The sequence below is a fragment of the Abramis brama genome, assembly GCF_963993115.1.
Source record: "Abramis brama genome assembly, chromosome: 3".
NCBI classification, from domain to species: domain Eukaryota; kingdom Metazoa; phylum Chordata; class Actinopteri; order Cypriniformes; family Leuciscidae; genus Abramis; species Abramis brama.
This window is the reverse complement of record NC_139965.1, coordinates 19,544,159-19,563,157: the sequence shown is the minus strand read 5'-3', so window position 1 is coordinate 19,563,157 and position 18,999 is coordinate 19,544,159. Positions and strand designations below refer to the sequence as shown.

Sequence of the window (18,999 nt, the reverse complement as noted above, 5' to 3'; positions counted from 1 at the left end):
TCCTGGAGCGACAACACCTTGAAAACCTGTTTCTGGAGTGGTCTGGATGACTATCTTTTCCCACCACTGCTAGCAGGAGCTACCACGTGCACGCTGGCACAATACATGGACTATGCGCTTTGGCCAACTGAGTGCATTTACAGTTGGCAAGATGCCAGTTCTTGAACCTAAACTGCCCACCAAGAACCTAAAGCCTGAGCCCACCACAGACACAGAGTTTGGGCCTGCCTCAAAGCAAGCGCCACATCCAAAGCCTGAGTCAAATTTTGCCCCAGAGCCTGAAGCCAACAGTAAGTCTGACCAGGTGCGTGAACCGGCAACAGCATCCTGTGAAGAGGGCATTTTAGTAGAGTACAAGGGCATGGAAGGAAGTCCTGCCCACATTCCCGCCGCTGAGGGTGAGCTGCATCTGGCCTTGAGGAGTTATGAGGATTTGGAAGAGGATTTCCCCTGTGTCTCCACTGGTCCCACCCAGCTCCAAGTCTCCTGCGTCTCAGCTGGTCCCATCCCAGCACCAAGTCTCCTGCGTCTCTGCTGATCCCGCCCAGCTCCAAGTCTACTGCATATCCAATGGACACACCCAGCCTCTCTCTCCTGCCTCCTCTGTCTATGCCAGCCATTTCCTCTGCCATGCCTCCCCTGGCTCCCTTTAGTCCCCGTCCTCTCCTCTGTTAGCTCCAACCAGCAACTCGGATCTGCCTCAGATCTTCCAGTCTTCAGCTCAAGCAAGACGATCCCCTGGCTCCACCTGGGGCCGCCGAGCCCATCACTTCACCTCGGCCTGCCTACCAACCGGCTCCACCTTGGCTCCTCCCTCCCCTGGCTCCACCTGGGACCATCATCCTTATATCTCCACCGGCCTCTCTCGTCCTTCCGGCTCTGCCTGGGTCAGCTGTTACTCTGCTGATTCCACAGACTTCCAGGCCTTCAGCTGTGCCTCATCCTTCCAACCCCTTCGGTTCCATCAGGTTCCGCTTTCCTTCCAGCTCTGCCTTGTTCCACAGTCCTCCCGCACCCTGGCTCCACCTGGGCCACTCAACACCGCGTCTCCGCCATAGCCTCTAGGACCTATGGCGTCACCCGGTCTCTGTGTCTGCTCAGCTCCACCTGGGTCTCCAACTCTCCTGGATCCACCGCTGGTGGTCGGACATATGACTCCACATAGGCTCCTCACATCCTTGGTTCCTCCGTAGACCTATATCCTAGCTGTGCTCTGGGTCACTCCCTTGCTCCTCCCTCCATCATCTCCTCCCTGGGTCTTCCCTCCTTCGTCTTCTCCATGGTCCTTCCCTCTGCTGTCCCCCATGAACTCTTCTTCAAATGGACATTTTTTCCCCCTGCTCCCAAGACTAAGGTGTAGTTTCTGTTTATGGCTTGAGGATGCGCCATTCGGCCTATTGTGTTCACCTATAATTCTCATTTAGTCTGTGTGTACATATACTCCCTGTTTTGTTCAGTGTCCGTTCTTATGTCTATATGTATTTGTTTAGTGGTTGTTTTTTTCCTGAGTCAGACATTACCTGTTCATGACCGGTTTCATATTTTCAATGTTTAATTTGCAGGATCTGTTAGAGTGGTTATATTTTTTCATATTCCCTATTTTCCAACTATTTTTTTTGTATGGACCCAATTTTCATCTAATGAGATACTTGAGTGTGGCAGTGGATGAAATTACCTGTGGTGATTGTTGCAAAAAAAGAAGAAGCATGTTGTGATGAAGTGTTTTTGCTGTTTTTGATCTGCAGGTTTGCTGCTCTCACAACACTGCTGTCTGATGCATTAAAACCCAATCCTGTGAGGTTCAAATGACCCTGATAATACTGCGTGTGACTGTGCTCAAATCTCCTGAGATCAGAGGAGTGAATGCCCAGAATCCAGCTGTCTGCTCTTTCATTTAGACACAAGTACAGCCCTGCAGACACAAAAATCCATTTCACAACCAACAGCTGAAAAGTGAACAGACTTTGGTGTTTTACCAACTATGTGTTTTGAAAGGCTTACAGAAAATGTCTGATGTCACATCTATTTGAGGAAATTGCTTTGCATTCTTTTGAAATTTATAACAAAGTTTAGAAGGTACAGCTGCTGAATACACATTGTGTATTTTAATGGCATGCCAAATAACAGGCCAATAATGTACCATGAGAAAACTGATAAAAAACAAAATGCATTTGATGGGATTTCAATCACACCATCTGATTCTGTTCATTAAATCATTTGAAATAATTCACTAACAGGTTTTAAGCAGTTAAATTGCTCTGCTTAATAACCGCTTATTTAAAAGCTCCCAAATATCATCTTTATTGCCTTGTTAACACGATTTGGTGCATATGGTGATGGAGATACAGTTTGTAGGTGAAGCTACGCTGAATGAAACACACAGTGAGACCTGTCCTTTGACCACCGTTTTTTTTCTTTCTTTTTTTTCTTCCTATTTAATGAAAAGTTATGCATGGGGGGAAAAAGGGGTGCACCTTATCTCCTTGAAAATATAAAACGCAGACGGAGCCAGAGCAATCAGTACCCAGTGCATTTCCCATGCATCCATACTTCTTCTGAGCAGGCCCCACCATGCATTTCTACATCCAACGAGCACATTATTACTATCTAGGAAATGTGCTTCATCCTCTAGGGTATGATAAATCCATTCCACCCCAGACTCCATATGCTTTTTACTGATTAGGTGAGAATATGAGGAATGCCAAGCCAGCCTCTCTCATTCTCTCTCCCATTCCATTCAGGATATTCCCATGAGTAATATTCTGATGTTAATGACCTCAAAATGTCTTCAAAGTGTTGTAGTTATACATTTCTGCGATATTATGACTGAATTTTCTCACTGAATTTCCAGTGGGAAAAACTGCAAGTTTAGAAATATCATGGGAAATGTGAAACACTCACAACAAAGTTAAATGCTGAAACCTCTGGGTTTGCTGTCATGTTTCCTTCATTCTTATGTAAACTCAACAGCATGTTTTTCAAATGGCACTAGCATTCAGACAAGAGTCAACTATATGATAAAGATATATTTTATAAGAAAGTTTCAACTGTATTTTTCATTTATGTCATGTCAGGGAAATATTTAAATTTAGACAATATATTAATTACAGAATTTGCTGGCAAAAACCATGGTTATATATTGGTGTTTCCAGGGGCGATTCTAGGATTTTTTTTCAAGTGGGGGGCACAAGAGGGGCCACAATTAATACAAAGAGGCCAATCTTATGTTGTGTTTATATGTAAAACTGTAGATATCCAAATCATTTAAAGTTCAGTAAGCTTTAAAATCCTCAATAAATAGTGATAGGTTATTTTCTTTTAATGGCATTTATTCAATGCTGTAAATAACAACAGTCAAATTCAATTTGTATTAACTTTTCACTTTTCAGAAGTGAAAAACTGTAATAAATACAAGAATCCAATCTGTGAATAGAGTACAACTCACAAAAATAATAAAACTCAACATTAGGTTATATAAACTTTACACAAATCCTCACAACTTTATATGCTTGGGCAAAAATAAATAAATAGGACAGCCTTATTTATACAAATGCAGAAGTATATTATTCATATAATAAATACACAATTAATTAATATAACTTTAATAATTAAATACAATTAGGCCGGGAGCCAGGTCCACTCCTCAGGATGTTTTTGCTACCTTTTTTTCACTATTATTTCCTATTATCTTATACCTTGGGCCATCACAAGTTGATAATGACCACCCCCAACTCGGCCCCGTTTGGTCTCAGGGGCCAAAAAACACCCTTTTTGGGAAAAGCTTTTGGCGGAATGATGTAATTGTGAATATAAAGGTACTGCAGCTACATAAATGGCCATATAACCCTAAAATTTTGCATGGTGTATCCTGACACATAGGGGAAACTAGCAGAAAAAGATTCTGGGCATTGCTGCCTTTTTTCTGTCAAATATCACCCTCAACATACCCCAAAAGACTAAAAAATGGCTGTCCGCCTGACAAATTGTCATCAAAAGTGATCATTTTCAAGCATTTTATTATATGTATCACTGCCTCAAATGTACATGAAAAACTTCCCAAGTTTGCAAGCTTCAATTTAAGTCCAAGATGACCTTTCTATCTAGAGGATTATAGCTGGTATAACCAAAGTTCTCCACTGTACCTCAAATCGGAGAAAACAGTACTTTCAAGCATTACCATTCCTTATGGGTTCCATAAGTCCACAAAGTCATCGCAACACAAGGAATAAAGATGACTCTAGTGTGTAGTCTGTTATCAAAAAACCAACCTTCAAAAGAGTAAACGTTAGTAACCTTCTGTACAGATAAACATTCTTTACAGCCAAATGGCGAAACTAAAATACAGCTCAAACATAAAATAGAAAACATTTATTTGGTTCTTAGATCTTTTTGCTGCTTATCCATGCTGTACTTTGACGACTGGTCATGTTAGTGTGTTGTATTAGTGTAGAATATAAACTCTTAATCATCATTTTCCTCATCTTCATCTATATTTGTATGGATTTCATCAGTTTTTGGAGCCAAGCACTTCGATGTGTTCTACATACCTTCAAGGAGATTGTGAAACTGAGCGAGCTTCTTCTTCTTCGGACCTCTCCACACTGGTGCGGGTGACAGCACAGCAGCGCGAGCGGTCTTTTTTCTCTCTCTTTCTTTTCTTTTTGCTTTTGTTTTGACTTGAGCAAACAAAAGCTGTTCTCACAGCTGGTAAGGTGCGCTTGAGAGCACTCAAAGGCAACGTGGTCGAGAACTTTGCCCAGCAGAAACTGGCTGAAAAGCAGAATGAGACCATCAAGCACATCCTGCCGCGGCGGTCAGCTGCTGCCTCCACCCCATTGCCCGCAGCCCCTCAGTCTGCTCGTCGCCGGGGCGGCCTTCTGTGTCTGCCCTCGCTCCCGCGCCGCAGCAGCAGCCTCCACCTAAGCGGAGCCAAGGAGCCAGTCGCAGGCAGGCCCCCCCACCCGTCCAGGCCCCTGCCAAGCAGGGCGGTAAAGCCAAGAGCAAGCAGCCCTAGGACGGGCGACCCGGAGATGGATCGGGCCATTCACTCCACTACAGTGAGAGCAGCTGATGCCCATGTCTTGCGAGCAGAGATCGCAGTCCTACTAGGACGCGATAGAGCCAGTCCCTCCAGCCAATATGAGGTCAGGGCACTACAGTCCCTACTTTATTGCACCCAAGAAATGTGGTGGGTTCAAAATGCTCATGCAGAAACACATTTTCGAATGCAACCCCCCCCCAAGATTGGTTTGCAGCGATCGACCTGAAGGACGCGTACTTTCATGTCTTGATTCTTCTCGACACAGGCCATTTCTGCACTTTGCGTTCGAGGGTCGAGCTTATCAGTACAAGGTCCTGCCCTTTGGGCTGTCCCTGTCTCCCCGTGTCTTCACAAAAGTCACGGAGGTGACCCTTGTTTCCATGAGAGAACAGTGCGTGCACATCCTGAACTATTTCGACAACTGACTCATATTAGCACACTCTCGAGATCAGTTATGCGAACACAGGGACCTCGTGCTCAGGCACCTCAGCCAGTTGCGTCTTCCGGCCAACTGGGAGAAGAGCAAACTCGCCCCCATGCAGAGGATCTCTTTTCTCGGTATGGAGTTGGATACCCCCGAAGATGTTCAATAGGGTCCGTGCTTTCCTTTTTGCAGCAAGGGTTGGAGCGAAGGCTCTATCCACCCTCAAAGTACATGCTGCTGCCATTTCAGCTTATCACAACCACATAGATGGCAAATCAGTTGCCATCTATGTGCCATCTATGGAAAGCACGAACTGGTCGTCAGGTTCCTTAGGGGGGCGAGAAGGTTAAACCCTCCTCGTCCCCCCTCCATACCCTCTTGGGACCTTTCCCTGGTGCTTCAAGCTCTTCAGGATGCTCCCTTTGAGCCTTTGAAGTCAGCAGACTTAAAGCTTCTCTCTTTGAAGATTTTGCTGCTGAATGCACTGGCCTCTATCAAGAGGGTAGGGGGCCTGCAAGCATTTCGTCGGTCGACAAATCGTGCCTAGAGTTCGGGCCGGGTGACAACCATGTTGTACTGAGACCCCGGCCTGGCTATGTGCCCAAGGTTCCTACCACTCCCTTCAGAGATCAGTTGTTAGGCTGGGTTCCATATGTGTATACTTCCATGGCTGCTTCTAATCGAAGCCCCGTGTCTTTCCCTTGGGCTAAGTTACCCAATATTCATATGCAGTACAACCTTCGGACTAGTCCATATGTATTTTTCCACATAACTCCCTTGAAGAAAGTGACTTCCGCAGCGTTCCCCTTCCATAGAATGGGCACGCTTTCCCAGTGTTATCCAATAATCTCACTGTATGGGTTAACATGGAACAACAGTGATGGATACGCTCTGTGTAAGCCCTTTCCTATCGTCCGTCCAGGCAAGAAGGGGTACAGGCTTACACCGGGCGCTGGATGGGGTGCAGCAGCTGTGGCGCTTTGGTAGGGATTCCTATCAGTCGGTCAAGACATACGTCGAGAGTGACCGACCGATAAGGGAACGTCTTGGTTACATATGGTAACCCTCGTTCCCTGAGGGAGGGAACGGAGACGTACATCCCATCATCACATCTGCTGCTGCCCACGGGGGCGGCCAGCTTACCAGGCTTGGCTCCTCAGCAAAAAAGGAGCTCACCTCGCAACTGCTGCTCATTATATACCTGCGCTGCGAGGCTTAACAGTTGATGCAAATGACTGCATGCCAATGTGTATTGGCTCATTTTAGTTTTACTCAAAGTAGATTGGCCTCTCTAGCGAGATTCCTATCAGTCGGTCACGACGTACGTCTCCGTTCCCTCCCTCAGGGAACGAGGGTTAGCATATGTAACCGAGACGTTTCACCATTTGGCTGTAAACAATGTTTACCTGTACAGAAGGTTACTAACGTTTACTCTATTGAAGGTTGGCTTTTTGATAACAGACAGCACACTAGGGTCATCTTTATTCCTTGTGTTGTGAGGACTTTGTGGACTTTAATAAATCTCACATTTGTACCCTTTGTGAATGTACCCTATGTTGCACCCTGACCCCAGTCCACCTAGGGCAGGGCTATTCAATTGGCAGCCTGTGGGCCACAAACGGCCCCCAATCATCTCTATCTGTCCCAAAGGCACTCCAGCCTCTTTTCCTGGCGGTGTGGCTACATTTGGTTAGATATGCGAGTGGCCGTAGTGGCACGTGCAGCTGTACGTCTATACGCACTGTGCATACCATGAATGCTCCGACTAACCTGAGAAACGTTTTCAGTCCGAATATTTCAGCAGTTATTATGTGTGTCCCATATTTCTGTCGACTGAACCAGCGATACCAATCATTTGTGAATGGTGCGAATCTTTTGTTCGATCTTTGGTTCAATTATTTCATTTCCATGAATTGGCTAAATGCGCTTGCATTATGGTCTGAAACGATTCAGATTCGTTCGTACCGCTCTGTCACTGAATCATCTGAAGCTGTTTCTCGGTCAGTAACAACAAATATAGAACAAATAGCGCTGTTTTCAGTTTAGTTTCAGTTCAACTTGCAGTTTAGTTTACTTTGAACTACGCAGCACCGCCCAGTGGATAACGGAACGCAAGCTTAAAGGAGTTGCATTTACTCCCAGTTCTGGGGCCTCATTTATAAACGTTGCGTACGCACAAAAGAAGGCGTACGCCGCTCTCTACGCAATAATTGGTATTAATAAAAAGCAAACTTGAAAATGTGCGGTCCTTCACGCAAACTCTGACCCAGGCGTACGTACAAAAACGGGTGAAATGAGAAATGGTGACACCGTCGGCAGATGGAAGAAACACGTGAAAGTGCGTGAAACTGTAGACCGTTGTGTAAAAGAAATGGCAATACTGCCTCTCATAAATAGCATGAAGACTTCACAAAGCAAGTCTTACAATAACAGCCTACACGAACAGCCGTGTGATCGATCTGCAGTGTAAAACAAACAAAATCAAACGAAGATTACAACAGAAATGCAAATTAACACATTTGCAAAAAGAAAAGTAAAAATTTGTTCTGCAATAATATTGGCATGTTATGCAATTCATCCTCATAACACATCTGTAGCTTGTGGGATGCAATCAAATGGATGGTAATAAAATGCCATGATGCCATCACAATGCGTAATGACGTGAGTGAAGTTACGTTTCTTGGTTTTCCTCTCTGTGTTTGCCATGATTTCGCAATCGATGAATATTAACTTGTGGGCGTTTCACGGACTATTTATGGGCGTGACATGAAGCCGCAAAAGCTGCGCTACATTTAGAATTGATTGTGATTTATTAAGGGAAAACTGCGTAGAATGTGCGTGCGCACAGTTTTATAAATCCGAATATTTCTGTGCGTACGCACGTCCTATGTTTCAGAAATGTGGAATATTTATACTGAATACTAACTTATAGTCATTTAGGCCTATATTGCAGTAGATTAATTAGGTTGGTAGAGGAATATACAATTCATTTTGTGTATACTTTTTACCTGTGTTTAGGCATTTTGTTATACAGTGGTAGTGAGTGAGTAACCATGTATGGTTTTACCTGTGGTTATCAAGTCTCACTGTTAGAATATTTTCATTTAAGCCTATAATAATTATAAATAAAATAATTATTACCAATAGCTATGATCTTGTATAATTCATATTTTTGTACATAGCTGTAAATAAGTTATTTATTAAATACTCATAAATCTGCATACTGTTGGGTACCACATTTCCAAGTAAATACAATACTTTTTTTAGGTTTACTTTAGCTTATTTATTGATACTGTTATGTTTCAATAAGTCATAAATAATGTTTCAATAAATAAGCTAAACCCACCGGCCCTCCTCAACATTTCGATTTAATAATCCGGCCTTTGAATGAAGCTAATTGAATAGCCCTGACCTAGGGGCATAACATTGCTCACTTTTCATGCAATTCATTTCATATAGTATAGCTCATAAGTCAAGTCTCAACTCTTGTTTAAGACATTGTTCATATGTAAAAAATATGCTTAATCCAATATGGAATGGTAATGCTTGAAATTTCTGTTTTCTCCGATTTGAGGTACAGTGGAGAACTTTGGTTATACCAGCTATAATCCTCTAGATAGAAAGGTCATCTTGGACTTAAATTGAAGCTTATAAACTTGGGAAGTTTTTCATGTACATTTGAGGCAGTGATATATATAATAAAATGCTTGAAAATGATCACTTTCGATGACAATTTGTCAGGCAGACAGCCATTTTTTTTGTCTTTTGGGGTATGTTGAGGGTGATATTTGACAGAAAAAAGGCAGCAATGCCCAGAATCTTTTTCTGCTAGTTTCCCCTATGTGTCAGGATACACCATGCAAAATTTTAGGGTTATATGGCCATTTATGTAGCTGCAGTACCTTTATATTCACAATTACATCATTCCGCCAAAAGCTTTTCCCCAAAAAGGGTGTTTTTTGGCCCCTGAGACCAAACGGGGCCGAGTTGGGGGTGGTCATTATCAACTTGTGATGGCCCAAGGTATAAGATAATAGGAAATAATAGTGAAAAAAAGGTAGCAAAAAACATCCTGAGGAGTGGACCTGGCTCCCGGCCTAAATAATAATAACTTGTATCCATGCACATCCTATTAAATTTGCATAGCAGCATTTGCAGTAAATTTGCATTGATGAATAGACAAAATCTAAATATGCCAAGGCCAATTAGCCTTAGAATAGCTTAATTAGTCCAGTGTTATTTTAGTATTATTTATTTATATATAGGCTATTATACATTTTAGTAATATTTTATTTACATTGCTATTTATATTTATGTTTTTTATTTGAGAATGTTTCTGTAGAATTCATAGATTCTCCTCTACTCCTGTACTGTTTTGTGCTTGCACAGCATCATGCAGCTCGTAGACTCTGATCAGAGGCGCCGGCGCCACTGGTTCCGTGGCTTGCAGTTTGTATATTAGCTAATGTCGCGATCATTTTTTATTAACTTTTTAAAGTTTAATTACAATTCTTATAGTCATTATCGAGTAATGCGGTACGACACTGATTTAATTTAGAGTATTCGTTCTCAATTCAAAGTCAAGTAATTTTCTTCATTTATTAGAAATGTTTAAATTCGCGTGCAGTTACGTAGCCTAACTCAAGTTGACCTCCACCCCTGATATTTACAGCTTTTAAAGTGTGGAACGTGAGATAAACATAATACGATTTGCTTCGGCATCTAGTTTGCAATATCAGTTGCGTATCGGCCGAAAAAAATCTTTACACAGGAAAACCCTGATTGTGTAATTATGTATTACATTCATTCAGCCACAGAGCATTGTAATGACATCGAACAAAGGGGGTAATCTTTCAGCCGGAAACTGAAGCTTCCCCGGGGGCCGCCATTGATTAGCAGACCATCACCTGCTGTTAGCATTCCATTGACTCCCATTCATTTTGGCGTCACTTTGACAGTGAATAACTTTACATCTGAGGCGTTTAAGAACTCCATTTGTCCAATATTTATTTCTAAAGAAACACGAAAATGTATAAAAGGCTCCATTACCTTGTATCTTACATTATGGCCCCGTAGAAGCAGTTTTTGTAAAAATAGGCTAACGATTGCGTCATAACCACGCGACTCTCTGTCGCACAGTAGAGAAATTACCGTATGGACAGGAGGAGAAGCTTGCGCGCAATCGGGGGGACGTGGAGGCAAAATGACAAAATAATTAATCAGAATACTTAGCAAAAATTGCTCCTGCTCCTAGCTCATGGACACCTCCTACTCACGCTCTCCGTCTCTGCAAGTTTCGGAAGGGAATGATTCGGATTTCTCTTGGCACAGCTACTAGAAGACAGACAGGTTGCTCACGTCACATCTACGTCGTCAAGCTCAGTTTGAGTCTGCGCAGTACGCTCAGCCATCAGGAAGTGAGTGCTTCTAATTGACTTCACTTTTCTCCGTTGAATCCAATGGGGTCGCTGTGTCCATTTCTTTTACTGTATGCATCGAACCTGGTCTGTCCTAACACTGGAAGACGGTGCCAAAATCTAGCGCTGCAACAACTCGCTAATTAAAGAAAAAGGAATATAATTTAGCTCAACTTACCATGTGCTTATTTTTAGTTTGAAAACTGAAGCTCACTATTTGAGAAGCATCGCTGAACCATTAATTATTTAAAAGCAAACCGAAAGATATAATTTGAAATTTTGAGTGACAGACATTTGTGGGGGCACATTGGAGGGCCAATCAGTTTTCAGGAGTGCCCCCATGGCTCCTCCCCTGTCTACGCCACTGGGTGTTTCATTGCTTGCATTGTGTTTCATTGGGGCTTGTTGTCACAAAAGTTCATCTGTATCTTTTTTTCCCTGGACTCATCTGTTTGAATGTGTTTTAATCTAAAGGTTTCTGCATACATTTTTGAAATAGTTTTTGTAGACAAATATAAATTGTTCCTATATTATTAATTTCTTTTCAAAAAAACTAATTACAGCATAGGCTACATGTGAATTCCTTCAAAACCGTTTAAACCGTTTATGTACCTAATGAAGGTGGTTGAGTGAATATCCAGAGTGTGTGATGAAATAGACAAGAAATACATTATTTATATACAGTTTTTATTTGTGTAATATTTGCAAACAAACATATTTTCCATATTTACTTTTTTATTTCACATTTTCTAGGACTTCACTAATGTCCTAGTCCTAGAAAAAAAAGAACCATCCTGAATCTCCTGCATCTCTTCCTAAGGAAAAGTATTGTGACGTCGACGTCAGCCTGCGGGAGCCGGATATCCGCCATGACCGGGAAAATCCCATATTTGGGCATTCTTAGCAGGAGCAATGGCAGCTTACATTGTATGTGAACGGCTAGCTTGACGCTGAATATTGAGTTTTAATGATCGATTTTTTGACATTTTCAGCCCATGATCGAGACGGATAAGTGCTGGATTGGAAAGTATATTTTTTAAAATGTCAAAAAGCAAGTGCTAGTGACTTATCCGTCAAACCACTACCAAACCTAAACCACTTAGCACGGCTTTAGCATCCTCGAGACCGTTCGTGTATTTCATTCCGCTATTCGTAACCCTCCGACGCATAACCGGTATCGACCGATCTCCATGCCCGAGCAAGGCCCGAGAATGAACAGCTTCTCCCTCGGTGAGTTGTGCTGGCTCTTCTGCTGCCCGCCCTGTCCGAGTCGCATCGCGGCGAAACTAGCGTTCCTGCCGCCCGAGCCCACGTACTCCGTCCACACGGACGCGAGCGGCGCGACCAGCCTGCATCTCACGGAGCGCGCCGACTGGCAGTACTCGCAGCGCGAGCTGGACGCCGTCGAGGTGCTTGTGACCCGAACCAGCCGCGGAAACCGGGTCGGCTGCATGTTCGTCCGGTGCGCGCCCACTAGCCGCTACACGCTGCTGTTCTCTCACGGGAACGCCGTGGATCTGGGCCAGATGTGCAGCTTCTACATCGGCCTCGGGTCCAGGATCAACTGCAATGTGTTCTCCTATGATTACTCGGGTTATGGGGTCAGTACCGGGAAACCGTCCGAGAAGAACCTTTACGCTGATATCGAAGCGGCCTGGCAGGTTCTACGGAACAAGTGAGTGTTTCTGAACAGGTGCTTCTGTGTTTGTGCGCCGCCAACTACGATTGGTCTGTGTCTGTGTAATGTTTTCATGCACATCTACGTTATGTATTCCAAAACACTGTCTAATGCTTTGCTGTTTTCCTTCTGCTATTCATGAATGAATGGATGTAATGTGAAATGAGTGAATGCTATTTATTGGCTCATGAAGTTCCTTATTTCCTTATTTGTCTTGAAAAAAATCTGCATTGTCGTTGAGCTCATCCTATTTCATGAAACACCATTATTTTGGGATTTTTTTCTAGAGAAAAACTGGTGATTGGTTTGAGTGAATATCGGTTAAGAAATATCAAACAAGTGCAGAACTGTCTATCATCTTTGCAACTAAAATTAAGCATTATTATTTATTATTATTATTATTATTATTATTATAAATTTTTGTAGTAGTTGTAGTAATGTCGAGTAAAATTCTGCATATCAGCTGTCAGGTTGCTCAAACGTCATTATTGGCATCAGTCATAAAAAGGAGGGATGCACGATGTATCGGCCACCATATTGTTATCGGCTGATATATGTTCTTTATTAATATTATCGTTATCATCCCGATCAGAAAGTTTGGCCGATAGGCTAAATTATGGATTATTTCCTTCAGCTGAGACACATCAGATGCACACCGATCGCCATGATGGTTTTGAATTGCTTGAAATATGATTGAAATCACTTTAAAAAGTCTGCCGTAAAAATTGTGCGCTTGGGTCATGGCTTTTAATGGTGAGATTTTGTTTTTGTAATCAGGGTTTCAAAAATAATATGGAGATTTAGATTTATCGGCCAATATATCAGTTATCGGCTTTAAAATTTAAAGAATTATCGGTTATCAGGATCGGCCAAAATTTTCATATTGGTGCATCCCTATTCCCTAATAAAAGGCTATGATGTTAAGGTCCGTTCACACCAAGGATGACAAAGATATAGTTTTAAAAATGGTTCTAAATTTAAAAGAATAGCAGACTACACAAAATAGCGTTAACAATATCATTAGAATCACTTTTCGCTTTCTTTTTTTTCCAGTTGATGAATAAAATCATTGACAGCCAATCAGAATCTGTCTGACTTTAAAGGAGCTTGAGAACATAAAGTGGCAGAATAGAACTGCAGTGTGCACATAATAATAATAATAATAATAATAATAATAATAATAATAATAAACAATGTTTTTTTTGGCTGGTGCTGATACCGATGTCTAAAGCAGAGTGAATGATGGCTGATAAGATCCCAATATTATACTGTATATAATACTTACAATTGGTTGTGTAAACTGTCTTGTTAAAGTGAACGACCATTTACAAAACATTGACAAAATCCACACACACACACAAAAAAAACTAAGTACTAATTATTTATTGACTTGTTGAAGCTGTAAATAATTTGGGGGAAGTGGAGAGAAACCGCTTCTTGTTATTTGGTCGATATAACAGTCACCAGAAGTTATAGTGAAAAAAAAAAATGTAGCAGTCAATTCACATGTGATATCTATAAATAAAAACATTTTGGCATATGGGATATCTGTGACAGTCTGGCTCTTGGTAGAAAAGTCTGCAGACTTTATTGTATTTTCTGTGCTGAACATTATTTAATTTGATACAATGTTTTAAATGGTGCTGAGAGCATTGCAGTTTTATTGGTAACTCTTATCAAATTAGCTAAAGTATTTCATAAAAATGGGATGTGTAGAACTTGTCAGATGCTCTGTTTCTGCTTTCCACAGTGTTCTGTGGGTGCAAATTCTTGTTATCTTGCGTGTGAGATATCTTCCTCTATATTGATTGATCATCATTAGGTCAAAGTTATCTGCTGGTCTTTCATGCTGATTCAGCCCTTTGGTCAAGTTGTTGAGGACTGATGTCTGGTGCACTAATGGGTTCTCTTTAGTATTATCTCACTACATTTTTTTTGAGTACCATTGGGTAAACCTATCAATTAAAGCAACACTATGTATTTTTTCAACCTTCATAATATATTTCCAAGACCCTTGTGATGGTACATCGACTTACAATAGGTTGAATGACACGTCTGCCATAGCCTGGTGGGGTCTGTATCGCTTTACTGGCACTACGTAACTTCACTGTTCGGGTAGTAACCCGAGCACAAAAAGAACTACAAAATTCGACTGCTTTACGGCATACGTCACTTCCTCAAATTCGGACTTGAGAGGCCAACCAGCGTTTGTTTTCCAGCTTTCCTGCATGTTTTTGTCATGGCCAAAGCAGCAACGGACAAAAAAAAAAGTCAGAAGTAACTTAAGCCTATGTCTAAACGGCGTGTACAAGTTTGGTACACTATAAAATCTGACGAAATGCAATACTCTTCTTTTTTTTCTTTTTTTTACAATTATCTTATATAGCCTAGCCATTTTTAATAGGATGGACAGTTGAAGGAACCCAACCTCGTTATACTTAATAAATATATTTGCTTCTTCTTGGCCTACTAAAGTGTTCCTGCAACGGGAGTATTCTCTGGCTAGAGCGCAGAACAGTTTGTATGGACAGAAGTGCATGCCTGAGCTTGTGTTTTGGGTTAAGCTGCGTTGCTTTGACATTGTGGAAAATAGAATAATAGAAACAAAATGTATTAGCCTTTTTACCTGTTATTATCAATCTAAATTAATCTCGTTTTTAATGTAACTTAATTTTGTTTTTTTCTTTATTTAAATTTTGTTTTTTTCTTTATTTAAATTTCGTTTTTCTTTATTTAAATTTCGTTTTTTTTTCTTTATTTAAATTTCGTTTTTCTTTATTTTATTTAAATAAAGAAAAACGAAATTTAAATAAAGAAAAAAAAAACAATTTAAATAAAGAAAAACTAAATTTAAATAAAGAAAAAAACAATTTAAATAAAGAAAAGCGAAATTTATTTAATTTCGCTTTTCTTTATTTAAATTGTTTTTTTCTTTATTTAAATTTCGTTTTTCTTTATTTAAATTTCGTTTTTTCTTTATTTAAATTTCGTTTTTCTTTATTTAAATCTACCCTTTACTGTGTCAGTAATTTGTTAGTCAGAAAAATATTAGACTATCTTATTAAAAGTATAACAGACCTGTGTGTGTGTGTGTTACGTGCGAATGTAGTTACTTTGTGTTGTTCATGGGGAAGATGTGTTTTATATCCCTAGTGCAGTGTCCGTTCTCGGAGCATATAAGCCCTGCCCTTGTGAGGCGCGCTGCTTCCCGCTCGCGCTGTTCTGTAGTTTATTAAAAGTTTATTAATTCTGAATGTGTCGTCTCGCGTGTCCATCTATATTGCACCAAATGCGACACTGCACTTCCTTGTGAAGTCGATTGGATGAACGGTTCTCGAAATAATCAAAATGCAAACGGACAGACAGACACATAGAGAATACTGCCTTTATTAGAGAGAAGAATATGTTCAGCCCTCTCTCTCCAAAGCTTCGAATATTCGATGTTCATTACTACCGAAGCTTCGAAATGGTGTTCGGACCAGCCCTAAAATGACGCTGGCTTGTAAACGAGCTACGCAATCTTTTGGCGATTGAAAAAAATAAAACCCATGAAATTATATTCATATGACATGCTGAAATATATGCCACTGTACCTGGGATGAAGACATTTCACACGCAACGCAGGCAGTCTGCCCAAGACGTGAGAACTCCTTCTGCAGAGTTGGGGGATATCGGCTTGTCAACAAATGCACGTGTATCCCCTGGTGTAACCATGGCAGATTTTACGACAGTAGTAGAAGACAATACTGTTTCCCAACTGTAGGGGGACCCCGAGAGCAAAAGTTACTCGCTGTTGCTTTAATTAGTCTGAACAACAGCTGACCTCATGTTTTGGTCCATGGACAGTATTTTAACCATTGGACTTTCTCCTAACCACACAGAATAGCTTGTTTTCTTCCTGAGGGACAAAATGCCCTTAGAGACTGTTTTATAATCCTCTTACAAACTCATTAGAAAGTTGTGTTTTTGGCAGATTGGAGATAATTGCATAAGGTGCCTTGTCTTTAGTAATATATAACATGGCATGTTTACACTGGGGAGTGTAAATGTCTGTAATTATTTTGAAGTAGGAACATTATCATTTGTTCGCACATCTGGCAGCGGAGGTTGGTTGAATAGAAAATATAAATGGCTTGGATTGTTGCTCTGTAGGCACTAGGCAGAATAGGGATGCACTGCTACCACTTTTTCCAGAACTGGGCCGATACCGATACTTGGATTTTTGGTACTTACCGATACCTGTTTTTTTCACTGCATTTGTAATTTTTTTTATTTTTATATATTAGGTAGAGAAACCAAATGAATCCTATTAGTTGGCTTAATTTGTTTAGCAATTATATATTTCCTTCAGTTATTTTCATGCTTAATCAACCCTGCTAAAATGTATTGTATGAGCTTCTTTTACTTTCACTGTTCATTCTATTGCTCTATCACTAGCCTAATTAATGTAAATTTAACATTATTAAAGACAAGTAAGCAGTCAGGAATAAAAATAAGAACACAATCAAATTACAGTTATCACAAATAAATACAATGGCACAAAGAAAGGCTACAAATGAAATAAACAGTGTTATTCAGGTGCTAGTTTGTCAATCAAGCTTTCCAAGAAACCATAAGGAAGTGAAGTATTTATGGCTATAAGGAAGCTCATAGCTTCATAGCAATAATCAGTTATTTATGGACTCAGATTTAGTTAGTAATAGTATGTTCATCTTTGTACTGTAAATGCTCATGTTGAAACTGTTATGTCAAATTTCGGGAAGTAGCATTGTTTTTAGCATTCACTTTGTTGCTTAGTCTCGTTCCTGTAGTTTCTTTACATTTCAACCCTAATCAGCGGCATTATATATATCCATGTCGGACAATTTCTGCGACTCTTTGGCATGGAATCTAGTCTACTGCGCAAATGCAAAATATTGGATGCAAATGTGCTTGTGCTGCATTATGAATTGCAGTCGTGATCGTATAGCTTAAAATGTTTGCATGTACATGCATGCTTGTTTTATTTTTTTGTCCTTCTTCCTGTTGGTGGCTGCACTTGTAAAACTTTCTAATTACTGTATGTGTGCACTGCAGTGGCCCTTCAGTTTGACTCATTTTAACCTTCCACTACACTAGCCGCTTTCCGACCAAGTAGTTACAGGAACTTAGTTCTAGGAACTGTCCACTTCTAAACAGTTCTAAGAACTACTCTCCCCCAAACTCGGTTTTGCTGTTTGCGTTCGCACTGGCCAAGTGGCCATAGGAACTGGTAGGAGGGGTAAGGGAGTGACGCAAGCACGGTGACTTTTATTTTGACGGCGCGACGGACCTTTATTTTGGCGGCGCTGAGAACGCCAGAGCAAATAATGCTCGCATTCTCTGTGTTTATTAGTTAGCGATCTGTCTAACAGTACTGTTTAACATGTTATTAGATAGAACTGTTATAGAAAGTAGACCGTATATGAAAAAAAGTTTATTAGCCTATGCCGTGTGGTTGATGTCCAGTGTTGCTAGCTGGGCAGATAAACATAATCATGTTTGACTTGGTCCCCTCAAAGTTGCGTTGGATTTTCTCTTCAGCATAAAGGTTTAGAGACCCATCTATCACTGTTTTCCATGTTTTATAGTTAGTTTCTGGAGTAAATATATAGGCTATAATCTGTGTGTTTACATTCTAGCCGTTTTAAAAATGGCGGGTGCTGGTGCTCCGCGTGCGTTCGGTCAATCAGCGAACACTAACGTCACGGGTAGTTCCTATAGTGCTGGTTTAGACCCTACTCTGAAGTAGGACCTAAATTAGTTCCTCCAAATGGAGTTTCTAGAACTAAAATCGTTCCTAGTTCCTGCGGTGCGAACACGCCGACATCCGGGTACTTTAGCCAATAGTTCTAGGAACTGTGAAAAGGTTCCTCCGGTCGGAAAGCGGCTACTGACAGCTCTGGCCTGAAATTGATCTGGTGATGTAACGTTACTGCGTTTTGAAAGTATATGCTCTCGTTTTCCTTTTCTGAACGATTGACCAGTTTACAATTTAATTAAAAAATTATTTTTTTTTTTTTAAATGTTTAACTGGTCATCTTAAAAACGTAACTACAATATGATTCAAGTTACATTCTCTTCATTAACCATTAAACAAGTTATATTCCAAGTGCACCACACCTGAAGTGATAAACATGGCTTGTTGTTAAATGTCTTTGCAGAAAATAGGCATGAAATATGAAGGCAAATATTGTATAAACTGATCTTAAACATATCCTATATGCTCATAAATAATGAAAATAAAGAAAGAAAAATGCTAAGCATTTCTTTGTCAAAAAGTAGACATTGGGTCTCATTCACTAATAATTGCTTGGATTATTTCGTATTTGTACGGAGAGGAGAACTTCTCACTGAAAAACCTCCGAAAAAAACTCCCATAGTCAATGGGGTCCATCAACTGCCGTATTGTCAGCATGTC

General features: G+C 40.7%; 1 protein-coding gene across 1 annotated transcript in view; it reads left to right on the top strand.

The window, feature by feature from the left end:
- Positions 1-11,564: 11,564 nt before the first annotated feature.
- abhd17c (abhydrolase domain containing 17C, depalmitoylase) overlaps positions 11,565-18,999 on the top strand; it is a 44,790-nt gene continuing 37,355 nt past the window's right edge. The window contains exon 1 of the mRNA XM_084110378.1: positions 11,565-12,557. Within this exon, the coding sequence (XP_083966504.1) occupies positions 12,073-12,557 (485 nt within the window). The 5' untranslated portion in view covers positions 11,565-12,072. The remainder of the gene's footprint in view (positions 12,558-18,999) is intronic.